Here is a 19811-nt window from a genome sequence, read left to right on the forward strand (position 1 = left end):
TGCAACTTTTACGCTATTTTTTCTTGTGTTTTCTGAACCAATTTTTTTTTTTTTTTTCTCTTAATATTTTCATTTTTTCCCACTCATTTGTGTTTTTTTTTCTACCTGTCTTTTTGTCTCCACTTGCTTGTTGTATTTTTGCTGCTGTTAACTATGAAATTTCCCCACAGTGGGATAAATACAGCCTTATCTTATCTTATCTTATCTTATCTTATCTTATCTTATCTTATCTGATTTTATGTTATCTTATCTTTTCCTATCTTGTCTTATCCTGTCTTTCTTATCATATCTTATCTTATTTTATTTTATCTTATCTTATCTTATTTTATCTTATCTTGTCTTTTGTTATCTTATCTTATCTTATCTTTTGTTATCTTATCTTTTCCTATCTTATCTTATCTTGTCTTATTTTATCTTATCTCATTTTATCTTATCTTGTCTTATTTTATTGTATCTTATCTTATCTTATCTTATCTTATCTTATCTTATCTTATCTTATCTTATCTTATCTTATCTTATCTTATCTTATCTTATCTTATCTTACCTTACCTTACCTTACCTCATCTTATTATGATAATTAATGGCCAGATATTGAAAGTTAAGTTCTTCCTGAAAACAAAAGTGCAAAAGAATTTGCAAAAAAAAGACATTTTCTGACACTTTTATTGCAAAAAAAAAAAAACATGAACACACCTAGTCGGCCTGTTATAATTGCAGTCTTAAAAGGCTAGATGATGAACTTTTGATAGACATTTTGTTTTTATTCTGGAGGTTGACATAATTGGTGGTACAGACAGAAAACACAGACACAGGGCTCAGTGTGCTTCGCTGGGGGGTTGTAGCTGAGTCACTGTCTGGGAGAGGAACCATGTGTGAATATGGGATCTGTAGAGGAGTTGGCAGCGGCGCACAAACACAAACACACATACATACAATGCAGGACACACACAGGACTTGGCCCTCGCAGACGACGTGTCACAAGGAATCAAATTAGACGTTTGTGAGGGACTTTCTCAAGGAATCTGCAGACAGTCGCTTCAACCTCAGGGGTAATTTGTCGATTCAAATAGAGCCTTCACATGTAAAAGATGATACCGCATGCCTGCTTTTTCAGCAGGTCATTCAATCACAACATTTCGTCCATTACACTTTCCTGGCGGCAATCCTGGGCCTGAGGGCGGGGGGCATACAATCTACTGTATCAGTGTGACACATCTCCAGTCTGCGTTTGAACTCCTGATTTACTGGTTCTGAGGAATTGCACGTATCACTCGGCTCAAATGGCTACTGACAGACGGACGTGTTACACAAGAAGTTTAAAGGAGAGGGGCTACTTAGAATTTGGTACTATTTAATACACTGATACTACTACGAAAGCTTCCAAGATACTTATCTCAGAGAGTGGGAAGCTCGTTACATAAGCTCAGCGATGGAATCTAACCTACTTTTGCTTATTTTGTGACGATCAGTTCATTATTATGACTAGAGATATGACAATTTTACACAAGCAAAGTATACGTAATATATTATAAAATACTAGCAGCAAAATGTTCTTAAAGAATGTCAAATAGAAGTAGTCATTAATCGCTTTTCCACTGACCCTCAAATTGCACAAATATAACCTGAGCACAAAAATGGACCTAATGAAAAAACGACATTTTCACCCAAAGTCTAATTTACCGATTAAAAGTTTTTGCTGGCAAGAGGTGTTTTTTCAGGCATAGCGCAAATGATATATCACGCAAAACTGCAATGGAAAGACCTTTTTTCACAATCAATTAATCAATCAATCAATCCCATCCCAAACCATACATACCATGCCATCAATCAATCAATCAGTCAGTCAGTCAGTCAGTCACTCGATCGATCGATCAATCAATCAGTCAATTCCTTACCATACCATTCTATACAATCAATCAATCAATCAATCAACCAATACCATACAATCAATCAATCAATCAACCAATACCATACAATCAGTCAATCAGTCAATCAATCAATCAATCAATCAATCAGTCAATCAACCAATACCATACAATCAGTCAATCAGTCAATCAATCAATCAACCAACCAACCAACCAACCAACCAATACCATACACTCAATCAATCAATCAATCAATCAATCAATCAATCAATCAATACCATACACTAACTCACTCAACCAACCAACCAGCCAGTCAATTCCATACCGTAAATCACTAAATACCGATCAATCAATCAATCAATCAATCCTATACCATACCATACCATACCACATAAGTCCATTTTTCAGTACTAATGCAGATTTATACTTCTCTTCTACTTCTTCCCAGACTTAAATACTCTACTTTTGTACTTAAATACTCTACTTTTGTGCACCACCACATTTGGGTGACAGCTTTAATTCCTTTTCATAGAACAGTTTTCATCCCTGTCCTCCCCAGTGAAAACCACTTATCTACATATTTGTGATGAACTGAAGGATTAAATGTTACTTTATAGCTTGAGAAAAATTCCGTCTCTTGAACTGAATAAATACTTTAAACCCATCTTGGATTTGGTGGAAAATGCATCATTCCAAAGCAGAAAACAGGCCTGTGTTTTGAGAAGCTTTTTATATTTTAGAGATACAAGGTTCTCATGTGACAGTGATGTAACAGAAATAAGATTTTATAGAATATGATGCATTCCTGTTGATGAATTCACCATCTGTTTATAAAATAGTTCACATGTGCTCAACCACAAGCATGCGCAGTAGTAAAATCAATCCACAAATATTTCCCCATCGCCCCATATTTAATGTTTGAGGAAATTACCAAAAATAGTCACTTGTCCGATAAATGGTTAAAATTTCAGATTTTCTCAGTTTATACCGTTAATATGTTTTCTATGATCTATTGTAAATAAAAACTATGGGTTCATGAGATTTCCAAATCATTGTATTCTGTTTTTACTAGTGCTGTCAAACGATTCAAATTTTTAATCAGATTAATCACAGGGCTGCTGTGGATTAATTTTGATTAATCATGATTAAATATCATTCATTTATGACCCTTTCATGCATGAATTAGGAGTACCTTAGTCAAGATTTTTTTCCTCAGTGTTTGTATTCCACTTTGGGCATGAAAAAAACAATGTGATTCAAATGTCAGTTTCCAAGTGTGAGTTTCAATTTTGTATCATATTTGATACATCAGGTCTCAGTGCTCAAATATTATTTTTGAACAAACAAATCATAATATAACACAAACATGTCTAACAAATTGGTAATTCCTTTTCAAAATTGCCAAAGTTCTGCCTCCTTCCTCATTAATGACAGTCTTGTAGTGTCACTGGAAAGGCCTCTGGTGAATGAATTCCTCCCCCTGGTGGATTATCTGTGTATTGCATGTATCTAATTGTATACATCAGGTTTTTCAAGAAAAACAATATCACACTGATCATCTAGAGGGCTTCAAACCTCATGTATAAAAATGATATGTTTGGCATTTTAGGGTTAAGAAAACTTTTAATTACAGTCTAATAACAATTAGTGATTGATTTACACTCAGACATGTTAGTGCAGATCAGGTTTATCTAGAACAGCAAAGTTAGAGTAATGGTATGAATTGCAGTGTACGGGATGAAGCAATTGTGTCCACTGTGTGATATGCAACCAAAACAACAAAACCCATGAATGTACAAGAGAACAGCTGTAGAACAGCTGTCCACTGTAGTGACCAGTATGCATGAAAGGGTTAATCTATAATAATCGCATTTCATTTTGCATGAGCAAAGAGATGCAAGAAAGACGGGAATATATATGCACTTAACATCTTTATTAAACACCTTCAACAGTTTCAACTAAACAACTTCAAACAACTGTTCCGTGTTGGTTTTTTGTCCTCATATTTCCATCCAGAGGGCCAACATGCTGTTTATTGTCTTCCATCTTTACTGGTTGGTTCTGCTGCCTGTCACTACTGGATCAACTGACCATGTACACATGTATGACAGTAACTCTACTTGGACAAACTGACCCAAATGTGTTGCCACAGACATTCAGAGTCATTCTGTGCTGCAGATGGGTTAACTGCATTAAAAAAATTTAATTATCAGATTAATCATGATGATGGATTAATCCCAGTTAATATGTTCATTTTGAAAGCCCTAGTTTTTCCATAACATCACAGCTGCTTTTTTGGAATTGGGTCTGTATATGCTTCTGAGACCCAGGGAAGTAAAGGTTTGGGGTTTTTGCATTAAATAACAAGTGTTCAGAGAACGCAAACTAGCACCCCGAAAGGTGTGCATGTGTGGATCGACTATTTCTTTTTAAATTAAACAGTTTCAAGGTTGTTCCATACAGCAGAAAAATTTGAAGCTTGGTACCAGTCATGTGTATGTCAAATTATATTAAATTCCAATCAATATTTGTTGAGTTATAATGAAAAATGTGTGGTAAATGGGATTTCAATGTTAAATGTAAATGTCCACAGAGTCCACATTCCACAGTGGATGTGGACAATTTTGTGCCAGATACAAGATATTGTTATAAGCTACAGGTGGATCAAATTGGAGGCTAATCAGAGTCGTTTTGAATTTTTTATGAATTTTCGAAAATTGCTCAATGAAGAGAGATAGGAAAATTGTAGATTTTGTGACCTTGCTGTGACCTTGCACTAAGGCCTACTTGGCCTAAAAGTTAATGGGTTGGTCCCAGGGCCTAGGCCTATCTGTGGGTAAAATTTGGTAAAGACAGTTGTAATAGTTTTCCCGTAAAGTTGCTAACAAACAAACAAGCAAACAAACAAACACACAAACAAACACACAAAGCAAAGTGATCACAATACCTCCTTATCTTAATTGGAAGCAGCATGATGTAACTTTTTTTCAGATATATTTAATTTTTTTTATTTAATGGTATGTCATTTGCCATAAACAACATTTTCTATCTTTTTTTTTTTTTTTCAAAGTAAATCTGTGAAAGTCGTGTCCCTTACAGAGGACAAAAATGCACTGCTGGGTCTCAGGAGGATGTAATAATACTTTTACTGAAGTGAAGGATGTGAATAAATACTTCTTCCACCGCTGCATGGATACATATGCACAACATGTGGAGTTATCTAAGTCCACACAACTGGCACTAAATGGAAACATATATCTACAGTATATGTTTGCACACACTCCCATATGCACATTCAAGGAAACTGCATTGTTTGACAAATATAGTCCATGATGAATTAGTGTCTTGTTTGAGCGCTGATAAACAGCCAGCTGCTGCTCCAGCTATGTGAGCTGCCTTCATTACTGTCCTGTTATGACTCAGTGCTGAGTGGGACATTAGTGGATCTCTTCCCAGTATCCAGGGCAGCGTGAGAGGGCCGGTGTGGCGGAATGGGCCCCAGACTGAGTTTAGCATCATGGGAACTGCTGATAGCAGCTGGGGTTGCTGGAGGTTACACACAAGTTCAGCTGAGTTAATCCGGCCGACGGGGTGCTCTGTCAGTCAAGATACCACAAACCAACGGCGGCGCTGACCTGAGAGGGGCCGTGTTTGTGGAGGAGTGGGGAGTGGACTCATCTGGGTGGTCTCCACCCTCACAGCCTGTGTCAAAATACAGACACACGAGGATTCTTCCTTTGGCAGCTTTGAGTTTGTGTCCAAGGGAAACACAGACTGACACAACAGAGACACCTGCTGGACACATGAGGAACTGCACCTCTGATCACACAGGAAATACTTAAATATTCTTTCTTTCTTTCTTTCTTTCTTTCTTTCTTTCTTTCTTTCTTTCTTTCTTTCTTTCTTTCTGTCTTTCTTTCTTTGTTTCTTTCATTCTTTCTTTGTTTCTTTTGTTCTGTCTATCTTTCTTTCTTTCGTCCTTCCTTCCTTCCTTCTTTCTTTTTTCCTTTATTTCTTTCTTTCATTCTTTTTTCTTTGTTTACTTTCTATTGTTCTTTCTTTCTTTCTTTCTTTCTTTGTTTGTTTGTTTGTTTGTTTGTTTCTTTTTTCTTTGTTACTTTCTATTGTTCTTTCTTTCTTTCTTTCTTTCTTTCTGTCTTTCTTTCTTTGTTTCTTTCATTCTTTCTTTGTTTCTTTTGTTCTGTCTATCTTTCTTTCTTTCGTCCTTCCTTCCTTCTTTCTTTTTTCCTTTATTTCTTTCTTTCATTCTTTTTTCTTTGTTTGTTACTTTCTATTGTTCTTTCTTTCTTTCTTTCTTTCTTTCTTTCTTTCTTTGTTTGTTTCTTTCTTTCTTTTTTCTTTGTTACTTTCTATTGTTCTTTCTTTCTTTCTTTCTTTCTTTCTTTCTTTCTTTCTTACATTTGGTACAATGCACATTAGTGAACATCTGCACTGACACACCACCAGATGTAAATACTCCAGACTAGAACTATCTACCCTTTTCAGTTTATGGAGGTTATTTGGGGAATAAGAAACACACCAAAGCAAACCAGTGTAATGTCTAAAACAGGGACGTCCAGTCCTGGTCCTCGAGAGCGACTATCCTGCATGTTTTAGATGTTTCCTTCTTCCAGCACACCTGACGGTCGTTATCAGGCTTCTGCAGAGCTTGATGATAGGCTTATTATTTAATCAGGTGTGTTGGAAGAGGGATACATCTAAAACATGTCGCTCTCAAGGACCAGGATTGGACATCCCTGGTCTAAAATGTATTACAAATGATATAAAAAAAAAAAAAAACAAAAAAAAACAAACATCGCCGGAGTTGTTGTAGTTTCCGTACCCTAGTACCCGCCCTGGTGTCATCTGGTGTAGACGGTCCCACAGGTGACCCAGGTGGGAGGGGCCGGGGCCGGACAGGTGACTTTAAGGTCAGCTGTGGATCAGACAGGAGGTCAGAGCTGCAGACATGGCCCAGGTGAAGGCAGCAGGAGACGCAATGAGGAACATCCAGGACTGTGGAGAACTTTACTCTGACATGGCCACCGTCAGTTCCACGGCAGGTACTCCAACAATTACATGAAACATTACATCAAGTACTTTATCAACACGTGATCTGGGTACGTCTGAAACGAAACACCTGCATCTAAGGGAGTTTGTTAAGACATTTATTCTGAAATGTTGATGAATTTATTATTTTACCTTAAACCATCCTACAGGTGAATTTTTTATGAGTTTGTTCATATCATTGTTTCTATTTTGAGATGAATTAATAGTGAAGTTTTGATGAATATTAGTGGAATTACACATATTTTGATCATTTATTTATATATATATATATATATATATATATATTTTTTTTATTTCAGCAGCAAAAAAATCAAACAATATAACACTTAAATGACATAAAATTTAAAATGAGACTAATTATTTTTTATTTCCCTGTGGCTTTGTTGGTTTCTTGAAAAATATCGGAGAAGTGAATACAGTTTAATAATATTTTATTGATTAAATATGTATTGAAATGAAAGTCTTGCTTATAGTTTCCCTGCATATTGATTTATTATGAGCTACTGATTCTGTAAAAACAATTCAAATGTAATGAATTGTTTAAGTAAATATATTAAATGTTACCCAGATCCAAACTAACTATGATCTATTTTATATTTTTTAAATATTAGACAGGAGATCATAATTTAACTAAGGTGTGAAATTGTTTTCATCCTGACCATATTGAAGTGTTGACGTTTAATGTCTGTTTGGGTCTGAATGATCCTAGATAATAAAAATATAGAATGGGCAGAAATAATATTTACTTAGAGAAGAAAATGACACCGAAATAAAACCACAGTGCATGAACTTCTATATGCAAATATGGATTATGCTTGGGATAAAATATGCAACGAAAGTGAACATTTTTTTGTAAAATAATTAACTTTAACATTAACTTTTGAGATTAATTAATATAATAATCTCTGACTTTATGCATGTAATATGAAACAAAATGTGAAAAGAAATGAGTTAAGAGGTTTGCAGTTAAAGTTGTTTCTCACAGTTGAGTTATGTATTAAATGGATCAAGATTATATAAGTTTACTGCATTGATATTCCGCTTATATTCAGCGGAAAACTGTTCAAATACATGATGGTCTAAAGCACAGGTGTCAAACATGCGGCCCGGGGGCCAAATCCGGCCCACCAAAGGATCCAGTCTGGCCCGTAGGATGGATTTGTGAAATGCAAAAATTACACTGAAGATATTAACAATCGAGAATGTCAAAATCATTTTACTTCAGATTCCACATACAGACCATTTCGATCTCAAGTAAGTCAGACCAGTAAAATATGATCATATTAAACCTATAAATAATGAAAACAGTAAATGTTCTTTTTGTTTTAGTGTAAAAAAGTAAAATTACATGAAAATGTTTATATTAAAAAACTGTTATTTTACAAAAAATGTGAAAAACCTGAAGTGTCCTAAGATAAGTAAATGCAATTTTACCAATATTCTGCCTGTTATTAAATGTTTTGTTTATTCGTAATTGTAATGCAAGTTGTAATGCACGTGTGTAAATGATAAACTGATAAACCAAGGCAGAATATTGTTAAAATTGCAGTTATTTTTCTTAAGATGTTTCCAGTTATTCATGTTATTCAGATTTTTGTAGATGTAAACATTATCATAATTTTATTTATTTTTTTCACTGTTACTATTTTATTGGCCCGGCCCACTTGAGATCATATTGGGCTGAATCCCAGCCAGCATGTCCATGTGGGCCCCAGAAGGGTTACATTTGGGCTGCATATAAGGGTCCCATGTGGGTTTGTCCGCAGTTTCCATGGTGGCCCAGAATCAAAATTAGAATCAGAATCTCTCTATTGTCATTGTACCATGTACAGTGAAACTGAGGTAAAGCTCTCCATTTCAGTGCAAGAATTTACAGACAGACAAAAAATATCAGTAAAACAACAACAAATATCAATAAAAGGCACTGTTATTTACATTAAAAAATAAAAAGTATTGCAAACTAAGATATTTGTAAAACATAGAATTTAAGTCGTGCAAATAACATGAGAAGTACTGCAAATGACATGAAAGATAAATATCGTGGGATAAAATAGTGTGAAGAATAAATAATATGAGATATTCAGGTCTCTGATTCTGATTCTGATATGGGCAAACACATGTGGGGCCACCATGGAAACTGCAGACAAACCCACATGGGACCCTTATATGCAGCCCAAATGTAACCTTTCTGGGGCCCATATGGACATGCTGGCTGGGATGTGGCCCCTGAACTAAAATGAGTTTGACACCCCTGGTCTAAAGGATTTTAGACTTTGCATCAGTGAGAGAATATATTTAGACTTTGAAAAATGGTTGTTTCTTAATTAATTGATTAATCATTTAATCAAACTGCAAAAAGTGTACCCTGCCTTCGCCCATGAGTGGCTGGGATAGGCTCCAGTGACCCCCCCCCCCCCCCCCCCCCCCCCCCCCCCCCCCCCCCCCCCCCCCCCCCCCCCCCCCCCCCCCCCATGACCCAAGTGAGGATAAAGTGGGTTCAGAAAATGAATGAATGAATGAAACTGCAAAAAGTTCATATCAGCAAAAAAGCCAAAGAAAATTTAACCCTTTCATGCATGACATCCGCATTTGTGGACACATAGTTTAAGCTCATTTTCCAAAGCGTTATAAAGGCAATATTCTCCAAACCACATGGGAGCAGTCTGATAGACCCTAAGCCAGGGGTGTCAAACTCATTTTCTTCCGGGGGCCACATTCAGCCCAATTTAATCTGAAGTGGGCCGGACCAGTAAAATAATAGCATGATAGCTAATAAATAATGACAACTCAGAATTGTTTTAGTGCAAAAAATGACATTCGATTATGCCACTATTTACATTTTCAAACTATCCAAACAAAAAGGATGTGAATAACCTGAAAAAAATGAAATTTGTTAAGAAATATAAGTACAATTTTACCAATATTATGCGTCGATTTATCATTTATACATACACTTATGCATTACAGAGCAGATCTACAAAGGCACAAAACATTTAGTAACGGGCGAAATATTGTTAAAATTGCACTTAATTTTCTTTAAAAATCTCAGGTTGTTCATGTTTGCTCAGGTTATTCACATTTTATTGTTAAAGGATAGTTTGTTAACGTAAACATTTTCATAATTTAATGTTTTTTGCACTAAATCAAAGAAAAAAAATTGGTGTTGTCATTATTTATAGGTGATTAGGATATTATTTTTGAGTTTGATGCCCTAACTTGCACTTTGTAAATTCATCCCGAGGGCCGGATTGGAACCTTTGGCGGGCCGGTTTTGGCCCCCAGGCCACATGTTTGACACTTGTGACCTAAACAATACAATAAAAAAAGTATCATTTTAGTTTTAGAATTCGAACTGCTCTGTGATCTTATAAAGTTATCCTCCAAAGACCCAGCTATAGTTTTCTGTCCATGTTTGTGAACAAGTTTCACAGCTTTATACAAAAAAATAAACAAACAAAAAAACAAAAACTGTCAATCGCAAAGGACATTCCATAGAAAAAAATGCATCTGAAGAAACTGTTGCATCAAGGTGTTTCCAATATAGGCAATTATTTAACTAAAAAAAGCCAAAACATACTTTCCTGGGTCTCAGGAGGCTAAATATTGTCTTAATAAAACCTTATTTAAAAAAAAAAATCAAAAAAATCAAAATGCATTTCAACTTTGGCCTAATTTTGAGTAATAAAATCTAAAAAAAAATCTAGATACTTTTTTTCATAATTCATGCATGAAAGGGTTAAAACCAAACTCCATATTTTCCAATTTAATTGTGATAATTTAGAGAAAAAAACAACTGTTTCAGTCAGAATTGAAGCTGGAATTTAATTCATTAAAGAAGCTCTTCTGTCTTTTTTGGCACTTCCATGATGAATCCACCAATTTTCCAAATTAGTCACTTTGTGGTAATAATCTTAGTTAAACCCTTCAGTTTCTGGTGTCTTTTCCCACGAGTCGGTGTTTGACGGCTAAAGCTCTGCGACTCTCAGGTTGCCTGATGGCAGTGGGAACCTGAAAGTTGGTGTAATCCCTCTTTTTTTGAGTGGGCCACTTCAGGCCAGCAGCAGCCTGAGAAGAAACAGGAGCTTCACAAGCGTCTTTTCAACATCCACTGCTTTTCTCCCTCCTGAAAACAGATATTGGAGAGTCTGTGAGGAAGGGACATCTGTGCGAGACCTCCGTGGCGGTGGGGCTGAGCCGGAGGAGCAGGGTCTACCCCTCCCCTGCCCGGAGGCGCCACCGCACCACCTTCAGCCACAAACAGCTGGAGCAGCTGGAGGTGGCCTTCGGACAAAACCAGTACCCGGACATCTACTACCGAGAGGAGCTGTCCCGCATCACCAAGCTGAATGAGGCTCGAATACAGGTGGAAAAAGCCCAGAGAAGACCCCTCCCCTTCAGCTTTAGGTCTCAGTCTGCTCTGATACAGACAGTGGAAATGTCATGGTGTGATTATTATAGACCAGGGGTGTCAAACTCATTTTAGTTCAGGGGCCACATTCAGCTAAATTTGATCTGAAGTGGGCCGAACCACTAAAATAATAACCTAATTGTAGATAAATAATGTCAACTCCAAACTTTTCTCTGTTTTAGAGCATAAAAAGTTGATTTACATTATGAAAAGGTTTACATCTGCAAACTATCTTTTCAAAAGCTGTGAATAACATGAAAAAACTGAAAAAATAAGTGTAATTTTAACAATATTATGCCTTAGTTTAACATTTAGACATGTACATTATAATGTACAGATCACAGTGGATCTACAAATACACAAAACATTTAATAACAGACAGAATATTGGTACAATTCCACATACTTCTCTTACAAAATTTCAGGTTATTCACATTTTGTCTTGTTAAAATTGTACTTACTTCTCTTTAAGACATTCAAGCAATCAATCAATCAATCAAACTTTATTTCTATAGCACTTTTCATACATGGTACATGAAGCACAAAGTGCTTCACAACAAACCCCCCCCATTGTCCCGCAGTTGCAAATAAAAATACAAGCAACAAAGTGAAGTTTACAGTAAGAGTTTAATTAAAAGCTAGACTAAAAAGATAAGTTTTGAGTTTACTTTTAAAAATATGAACATGAACACTCGCAGTGGACCTCAGGTCCTCAGGTAGGCTGTTCCATAGTTTGGGGCCTTAAAAGCTGAATAAGTGAGTCACCATGAGTTTTAGTGTGGACTCTAGGAATAGTTAAGAGATTACTACCTGAGGGTCCGAGAGGGCTCATATGTTAAAAGCAAATCAGATAAATAAATAGGGCTAAGACCATTGAGAGTTTTAAAAACCAGTAAAAGCACTTTAAAATCGATCCTGAAGCTCATGGGGAGCCAGTGCACAGACCTGAGCACCGGTGTGATATGCTCTCTCTTTCTGGTCCTCGTCAGCAGTCGGGCTGCAGAGTTCTGGAGCAGCTGCAGTGGTCTTCTTAGGAAGACCGGAAAAGAGAGCGTTACAATAATCAATTCGACTTGTGACAAATGCATGTATCAAAGTCTCTGCACTGGCTCGAGAGAGAAATGGTCATACTCTGGCAATATTTTTTAAATGATAAAAACAAAGACATTTCAGGTTGTTCATATTTGTTCAGGTTTTTTACATTTTTTGTGAAATTATACTTTGTTTTTGTGTAAATACATGAAAATATTTACATTTACAAAGGACACATTTACATTTACATTGGACATTTACAAAGGGAAAAGTTTAGAGTTGTCATTATTTATATGTTATTATGATAGTATTTTACTGAATCCTGCCCACTACAGATTGAATTGGTCTGAATGTGGAACCTGAACTAAAAGGATTGTTAATATCTTTGTGTAAATTTTACATTTCACAAATTCATCCCAAGGGCCGGACTGGACCCTTTGGCGGGCCGGATTTGGCCCCCAGGCCGCATGCTTGACACCTGTGCTATAGACAAAAAAATACTATCTGAGTCTATTTTCTTGGTTAAGTCTTTATAGGGCACTCATAGAAATACTCTGAGATTCAAAATTTCAACCTTTTTTTTTTTTTTTTTTTAAAGCTTGTCTTGTTCTGCATCCTAACAGCAGAATGGTGGTCTGGCTGCCTTTTGGTGCTGAACTAATGTGCTTTACCAAGGGGAACTTCATAAAGTATATGAGGCTTATTTTGGATTTTGTTAAACCACATTTAGATGCTGGACCTGACAGGAAGGAACAGGGGGAAAGGAGAAGAAAGGGGGAGGAGAGAAGGAGAGAACGAAGGTGGGGGAAGAAGGTGGCAAAGACCCTCACAAGAAAATATCAACAATACTAACAATAACAACCATGGTGATAGTTATAATGATAACAAGAGCTGAGTAAACTGAGAAAAATAATAATAACATAAAATAAATAAATCATATTGAACAAAAAATAAAATAAAAGACAACATGAACAAAATTTCAACCTTAATGTGTTATTGGAGCACGTAACCAGAGCTTTTATGAACACGTATTTAATCAGTAAATCAAATCTAAGAAAATAATAATAATAATAATAATAATAATAATAATAATAATAATAATAATAATAATAATAATAATAATAATGATACAATAAATGTCAATAAATCACTTAAGAAAGGTTGAATATTTAGAGCAGAGGTCTCAAATATGCGGCCTGGGGGCCAAATGCGGCCCTCCAAAGGTTCCAATGCGGCCCATGGGATGAATTTGCAAAGTGCAAAAATTCCACAGTCAAGGCTGTCAAACTCATTTTAGTTCAGGTTCCACATACAGACCAATAAGATCTACAGTAAAATAATAACAGCATAATAACCTACAAAAAAAAATGACTCCATATTTTCCTCTCGGTTTGATGTGAAAAAATATCACACTATAAATAAATAGACGACAACTTCAAATTTTTGTCTTTGTTTTAGTGCAAAAAATAACATTCAATTATGAAAATATTCACATTTACAAAAAATCCTATAACAATAAAATGTGAATAACCTGAACACATACGAACAACCTGAAAAACCACAAAGACTGAATTCAAGGTCGTCATTGAGACTGATGGACGAACAACAGTGTCTTTGTAGATCCGATCCATAATGCACATGTATAAATGCTAAGTTGAGGCATAATATTGTTAAAATTGCACTTATTTTTCTTATGAAATATTAGTTTTTTCAGGTTATTCACATCTTTTTTGTTTGGATAGTTTATAAAAGTAAGTATATTCATAATTTAATGGGGTTTTTTTGCACGAAAACAAAGACAAAAATTTGGAGTTGTCATTATTTATAGGTAATTATGCTATTATTTTACTGGTCCAGCCCACTGGAGATCAAATCTGGTTGAATGTGGCCCCTGGAAGAAAATGAGTTTGAGAGCCCTGATTTAGAGATTGGGAGGTTTTTCTCATATCCCATTCTAAATCCATAAAAATAAATATGAAGTTGGTCGCCCTTTTGCTGCTTTAACAGCTTCCACTCCTCTGGGAAGCTCTTCTCCAAACTTTTGGAGAGTGCAAGTGGGAATTTCAGCCCATTCAGCCTGTAGAATATTTATGAGGTCACTGATGTTGGATAAAGTCTCACAGTCTTGGGCTGAGGTCAGGGATCTTCCGCACTAAACTCATCCAACAATGACTCTTGGATCGGGCTTTGGGCTCTGGGGAGGAGTCATCCTGGAACAGAAAAGGGTCTTCCCCAAACTGATCCTACAATGTTGGAAGCATAGAATTATCCAGAATGTCTTGGTAAGCTCAAGTAAGATTCCTGTTGACTGGAATGAAGGCGTCCAAGCCAACACCAGAATAACAGCCCTATTGTGTTAGACAAACTTAGACTTAGACAAACTTTATTGATCCAAAAGGGAAATTACTTGGTCACAAAATCTCAGTTGGATTCAAAAACACTAGCAAAAAAAAAAAAAAGGAAAGTAAGTGTGAAGAGATAAAAGCAATAAATAATATGAACAGAATACACTAATAAAGCAGAAAAAAATACAAGATTTGCACATGTACAATTTTTTTCTGCTTTATTAGTGTATTCTATTTATATTAATTATTGCTTTTATCTCTTCACACCTAGTTTCCTTCTTCTTTTTTTTCTTGCTAGAGCTACTTTTTTCAAGAGTGTTTTTGTATGTAATAATAATAGCTTTATTCGTATAGCACCTTTAAAAACAAAGTTTACAAAGTGCTTTGACAGAGGGCACAACAGCAGGATACAAGAAGCAAGTAAAAACACTAAAACAGAAACAACATAAGAAGAGAGATGTGTACAACAAATGCAAAAAACATGACACTTCCAATAAATTAAGTGAACTGGAGTCAAGAGGGCAGGGATAATGTAACATGATGCTGTCAAATCAATGCAAAAAATGAAGAAATGAGATAAAACAACATCATGTATGAGAATATAAATTGATAACACTGGGTTACAAAAAAATGTTTTTTGCAAGTTGTCTAGGTTTTTTCAGCTGAATTAGGACCATTTTGCACCGCTAAATCCAAAAATGACATCTGTTTTTCTCAATCAGGTCAGGTTTTTTTTGTTAATTTGATTTTGAAAAATTTGATCTTCTCACAAAATTGATTACATTTTTGTGACTTTATCAGTTGATTTTTTTATATAGTTCTCACCCAAAATAGGTTTTAAGAGAAAAAAAAATCCTTTTCTAACAGGATTCCTGTTAGGTACAATGGTGTATTCACTGCAGATGTAGCAGAATACGTCAGGCTTATTTTTGCAAGATCTTCTAGTCGAAGCCATTTCATTCACCTGTAATATTAAAAAAACATTAATCATAAATTGGCAAAAGTAAAATCTTCAGAACTCGTTTATTGCAAGAAATATGAAAGAATTATGTATCATATGATGTGAAAATGCCCATAAATGTAAGCAAAAATGTTAAAAAGCCAATATGTAGCATAGATCAGAAAGTTGACCTGATTGAGCAAAATTAATGTGATTTTTGGATTCAGCACACCAAAATTATCCTAAATCAGCTCAAAAAACTTAAACAATGAATTTGTTGTTGACCAGTGTAATCAAACAGGATAAAAATCAAATTTATAAAATTAAAGTTAAAAATTAAAAAGGGACAGACATCACATAAAAGCAAGTCTATAAAAATGTGTTTTTAGAAGTGATTTTAAAAGATGTCACTGATTCTGCAAGCCTTATCTCCTCAGGCAGGCCGTTCCAAAGTCGAGGGGCCCTGATGGAAAAGGCCTGGTCACCCTTAGATTTAAGCCTTGGCTTTGGAATAGCCAGGAGCCCTCTGCCCCCCCCCGCCGAGGATCTAAGGCTGCGTACTGGCTCGTAGTCAACTAGCATCTCATCTACAGGGGTTGGACAAAATAATGGAAACACCTTAAAAAATCAACAAAATATAATTTAATATGGTGTAGGTCCGCCTTTTGCGGCAGTTACAACCTCAATTCTCCGAGGTATTGATTCATACAACTTGTGAATTGTTTCCAAAGGAATTTTAAGCCATTCTTCAGTTAGAATACCCTCCAACTCTTTTAGAGATGATGGCGGTGGAAATCGACGTCTTACTTGAATCTCTAAAACTGACCATAAATGCTCAATAATGTTGAGGTCTGGGGACTGTGCCGGCCATACGAGATGCTCAACTTCATTAGAATGTTCCTCATGCCATTCTTTAACAGTTCTAGCTGTATGGATTGGGGCATTATCATCTTGAGGTGAAGGTGTTTCCATTATTTTGTCCAACCCCTGTATATAGCTAGGGGCCAGACCCATTTGGGCTTTAAAAGTGATCAGTAAAATCTTAAAATCAATTCTAAAACACACAGGGAGCCAATGGAAGGATGCCAGGATAGGGGTGATGTGATGTCGCCTGTTAAAACCAGTGAGAAGGATAAAAATTACTTGGTATGTGAGCAAGTAATTTCCCTTGTGGATCAATAAAGTTTGTCTAAGTCTAAGGCCCAATCCAAATTCACCTCTTGGCCCCTCCCCCTCCATTTTGTGGGTTCACATGAAAGGGTGGGGGTGTCCCAGTTCTTGATGAGTCGGAGGAGGAGGGCAGTTTGACCCTCAAAACTGAGATTTTTCAGGACCACACTACAAACGGAGGGGTAGGGGAAATCTCTCGGAATTCTGTTTGAATCATTGGCAAGACAGTGCAGCAGTGTGATGAAAGAAACACACAAATGTACGTATTTTCTTCGTAAACAGCTTAATCATTTCATCAATTTAATGCCATTTTAATGTGTTATAGATTGCATTTCTATGGTTTGTGGTTGATAGCTGTAAAAAGATGACCAAAACTCATGCAACTGAGACGGTTACAGCTGTTGACAGTACGGGGAATTCTTTCGGAAACAAAGTTGTTGCATCTGTTTATAGTGGCATTGATGACTGCTGATGACGTAACGGGTCTCGAAGGGTTGGACCATTTCATAGGGGAATGTTTCAACCCCTACCCCTTGAAACGGAGTTGCAAGTGCCAAGGGGAAGGGGTAAGGGGGAGGGCCAAGGGGTGAATTGGGACTGGGCCTAAGTCTAAGTTATCCAACCTCCACCAGTTTTCTCTTTCATTTTAGCCAGGGGTCTCAAACTCATTTTCTTTCAGGGGCCACTTTCAACCCAATTTGATCTACAGTGGGCCGGAACCAGTAAAATAGTAGCATAATAACCGATAAATAATGACAACTCCAAATTTTTGTCTTTGTTTTAGTGCAAAAAAAACATTAAATTATGAAAATACTTTTCTAAACTATCCAAACAAAAAAAAATGTGAATAACCTGAAAAAACTGAAATTTCTTAAGAAAACTAATGCCACGTTTCCACTACATGGTATCGGCTCGGCTCGACTTGACTCGACTCGGCCTTTTTGCGCTTCCATTACGAAAAAGGGCCTGGAATCTGGGACCCGGTACTAGTTTTTTGGTATCACCTCCACTGAGGTTCCAGGACTGGGGACCAGATACTAAAACGTGATGTGTAAACACTGCAGACCACTGATTGGTCAGAGTCATGTCTGTGACCCGCTGTTTTACAAAAAACAGATGCGGAAGTTTACAGTAAATATAGCTGTAGGTTAATCCACATGATGACAGCCTGCAAAACTACACCATGGTTTGTCGAGGAGGTTCAGACGTAAAAATTCAGCATAAGCTTGACGAGACAACATGCAACGAGTGAGTTTATCAGCAACTTTCTGAGCAGACGACACGGAAGTAATGCGCCACATCACGATGACGTCCAGGTACTCTAAAGTCGGTAGTATCCTGTATTGGAAACAGTCGCCAGGAATAGCACCTGGTACCCGAGTCGAGCCGAGCCGAGTCGAGCCGGTTCCACGTAGTGGAAATGCGGCAGAAGTGCAGTTTTAACAAGCATTATGGATCGGATCTACAAAGGCAACAGTAACAGGCAGAAAATTGTTAAAATTGTGCTTAATTTTCTTTAGACATTCCAGGTTGTTCATATTTGTTCAGGTTATTCACATTTTGTTGTTACTGGATAGTTTGTAAATGTGAATATTTTCATAATTTAATGTTATTTTTTGCACTAAAACAAAGACAAAAATGCAAACTGTTCATTATTTATAGGCATAATGTAATATTTTTTTCACATCAAACCGAGAAGAAAATATGGAGTCGTTATTTTTTTGTAGGTTCTGTTATTCATTTACTTCAGATCATATTGGTTTGTATGTGGAACCTGAGCTAAAATAAGTTCGACAGCCTTGACTGTGGAATTTTTGGACTTTGCAAATTCATCCAGTGGGCCGGATTGGAACCTTTGGTGGGCCGCATTTGGACCCCGGACCGCGTGTTTGACCCCTGATCTTAGGAGATCCTCCTGTTCGTCTCTGTCTGATCTGACTCGTCTCCATCCTCGTGTCTTCTCCAGGTCTGGTTTCAGAACAGAAGAGCCAAACAGCGTAAACAGGAGCGTGCGTCCCAGAAGGTTCTGTCTGTGGGGGTGATGCCGGGCCACAGGGCGCTGCTGGGGGGGGTTCACATCCAGCCGTCCAGCCTCGGCCGGCAGTACTACGCCCCCCAGCCTCTGGCCCACATCCCCCGCCTGTCGCCCATGCTCCCCTCAGGGCCGTACCCCCGTCACCCCGGGCCCGTGGGCCAGTGCCCCTGCCCCAGCGTCCCCCCCCAGCCGGCCCCCCAGCTGCAGCACGACGACTGGTACGGCCCGCTGAGGGGGAACCTGCCCTCCTCCATGTTCTCCCTGGCCTCCATGCAGCCTCTGGACCCGGCTGCACACTGGAGCTAAAGGGAAACTGACGCAGACGGAGGCGACGTTCATCACATTAGGTAGCAGTTTTTATGGGGATTGTTTGTTATTGTCTATCTACTACAGTTCTGTGCAAAAGTCCTACTGCAACATTATGGGCCTCATGCAAGAAACTGTACTATCACCTTTCTAAATGACAAAAAAGGCTCTTCTTATGGCCTAAATCATCAAATACTCTAATTTCTGATTTAGTTTTTTGTGTTTCCTGAAAATAGTTACTGAGGCAATTATTTTAGAAAGGTGACTGATATACAGTATGAACAAATTTTCTCTTATTTTTGTTCATATCTTACATGTTCTTGTGTTTGTATCCATAAATTTGTGGGATTCACCAATATTTTCTTTTTTTTTCTTCTTTTTTTTTATTGCATATTGTGTGTTATTATCTATCTACTACAGTTCTGTGCAAAAGTCCTACTGCAACATTATGGGCCTCATGCAAGAAACTGTACTATCACCTTTCTAAATGACAAAAATGGCTCTTCTTTTGGCCTAAATCATCACATTCTCAAATTTCTGATTTTGGTTTTTGTGTTTCCTGAAAAGAATTACTGAGGTAATCATTTTAGAAAAGGTGACTGATATACAGTATGAACAATTTTTCTCTTATTGTTGTTCGT

The 19811-nt window shown here is 36.9% G+C and overlaps 1 protein-coding gene across 1 annotated transcript; it reads left to right on the forward strand.

The window, feature by feature from the left end:
• The first annotated feature begins 6828 nt into the window (after positions 1 to 6828).
• On the forward strand, positions 6829 to 19170 carry prop1 (PROP paired-like homeobox 1). Its single transcript, XM_030156425.1, has 3 exons — positions 6829 to 6928; positions 11069 to 11298; positions 18796 to 19170. The coding sequence occupies exons 1-3, from the start codon at positions 6835 to 6837 to the stop codon at positions 19168 to 19170; spliced, it is 699 nt and encodes a 232-aa protein (XP_030012285.1). The 5' UTR covers positions 6829 to 6834.
• The last annotated feature ends 641 nt before the right edge of the window (positions 19171 to 19811 follow it).

Source organism: Sphaeramia orbicularis, chromosome 15 (assembly GCF_902148855.1).
Source record: "Sphaeramia orbicularis chromosome 15, fSphaOr1.1, whole genome shotgun sequence".
Taxonomy (NCBI): Eukaryota; Metazoa; Chordata; class Actinopteri; order Kurtiformes; family Apogonidae; genus Sphaeramia; species Sphaeramia orbicularis.

Bases quoted from the DNA above. Each gene is read 5' to 3' on its own strand.
- prop1 (XM_030156425.1), top strand. From the start codon at position 6,835: ATGGCCCAGGTGAAGGCAGCAGGAGACGCAATGAGGAACATCCAGGAC. The intron at 6,929-11,068 runs GTACTCCAACAA...TCCTGAAAACAG, and splicing joins CACCGTCAGTTCCACGGCAG to ATATTGGAGAGTCTGTGAGG. The intron at 11,299-18,795 runs GTGGAAAAAGCC...TGTCTTCTCCAG, and splicing joins TGAATGAGGCTCGAATACAG to GTCTGGTTTCAGAACAGAAG.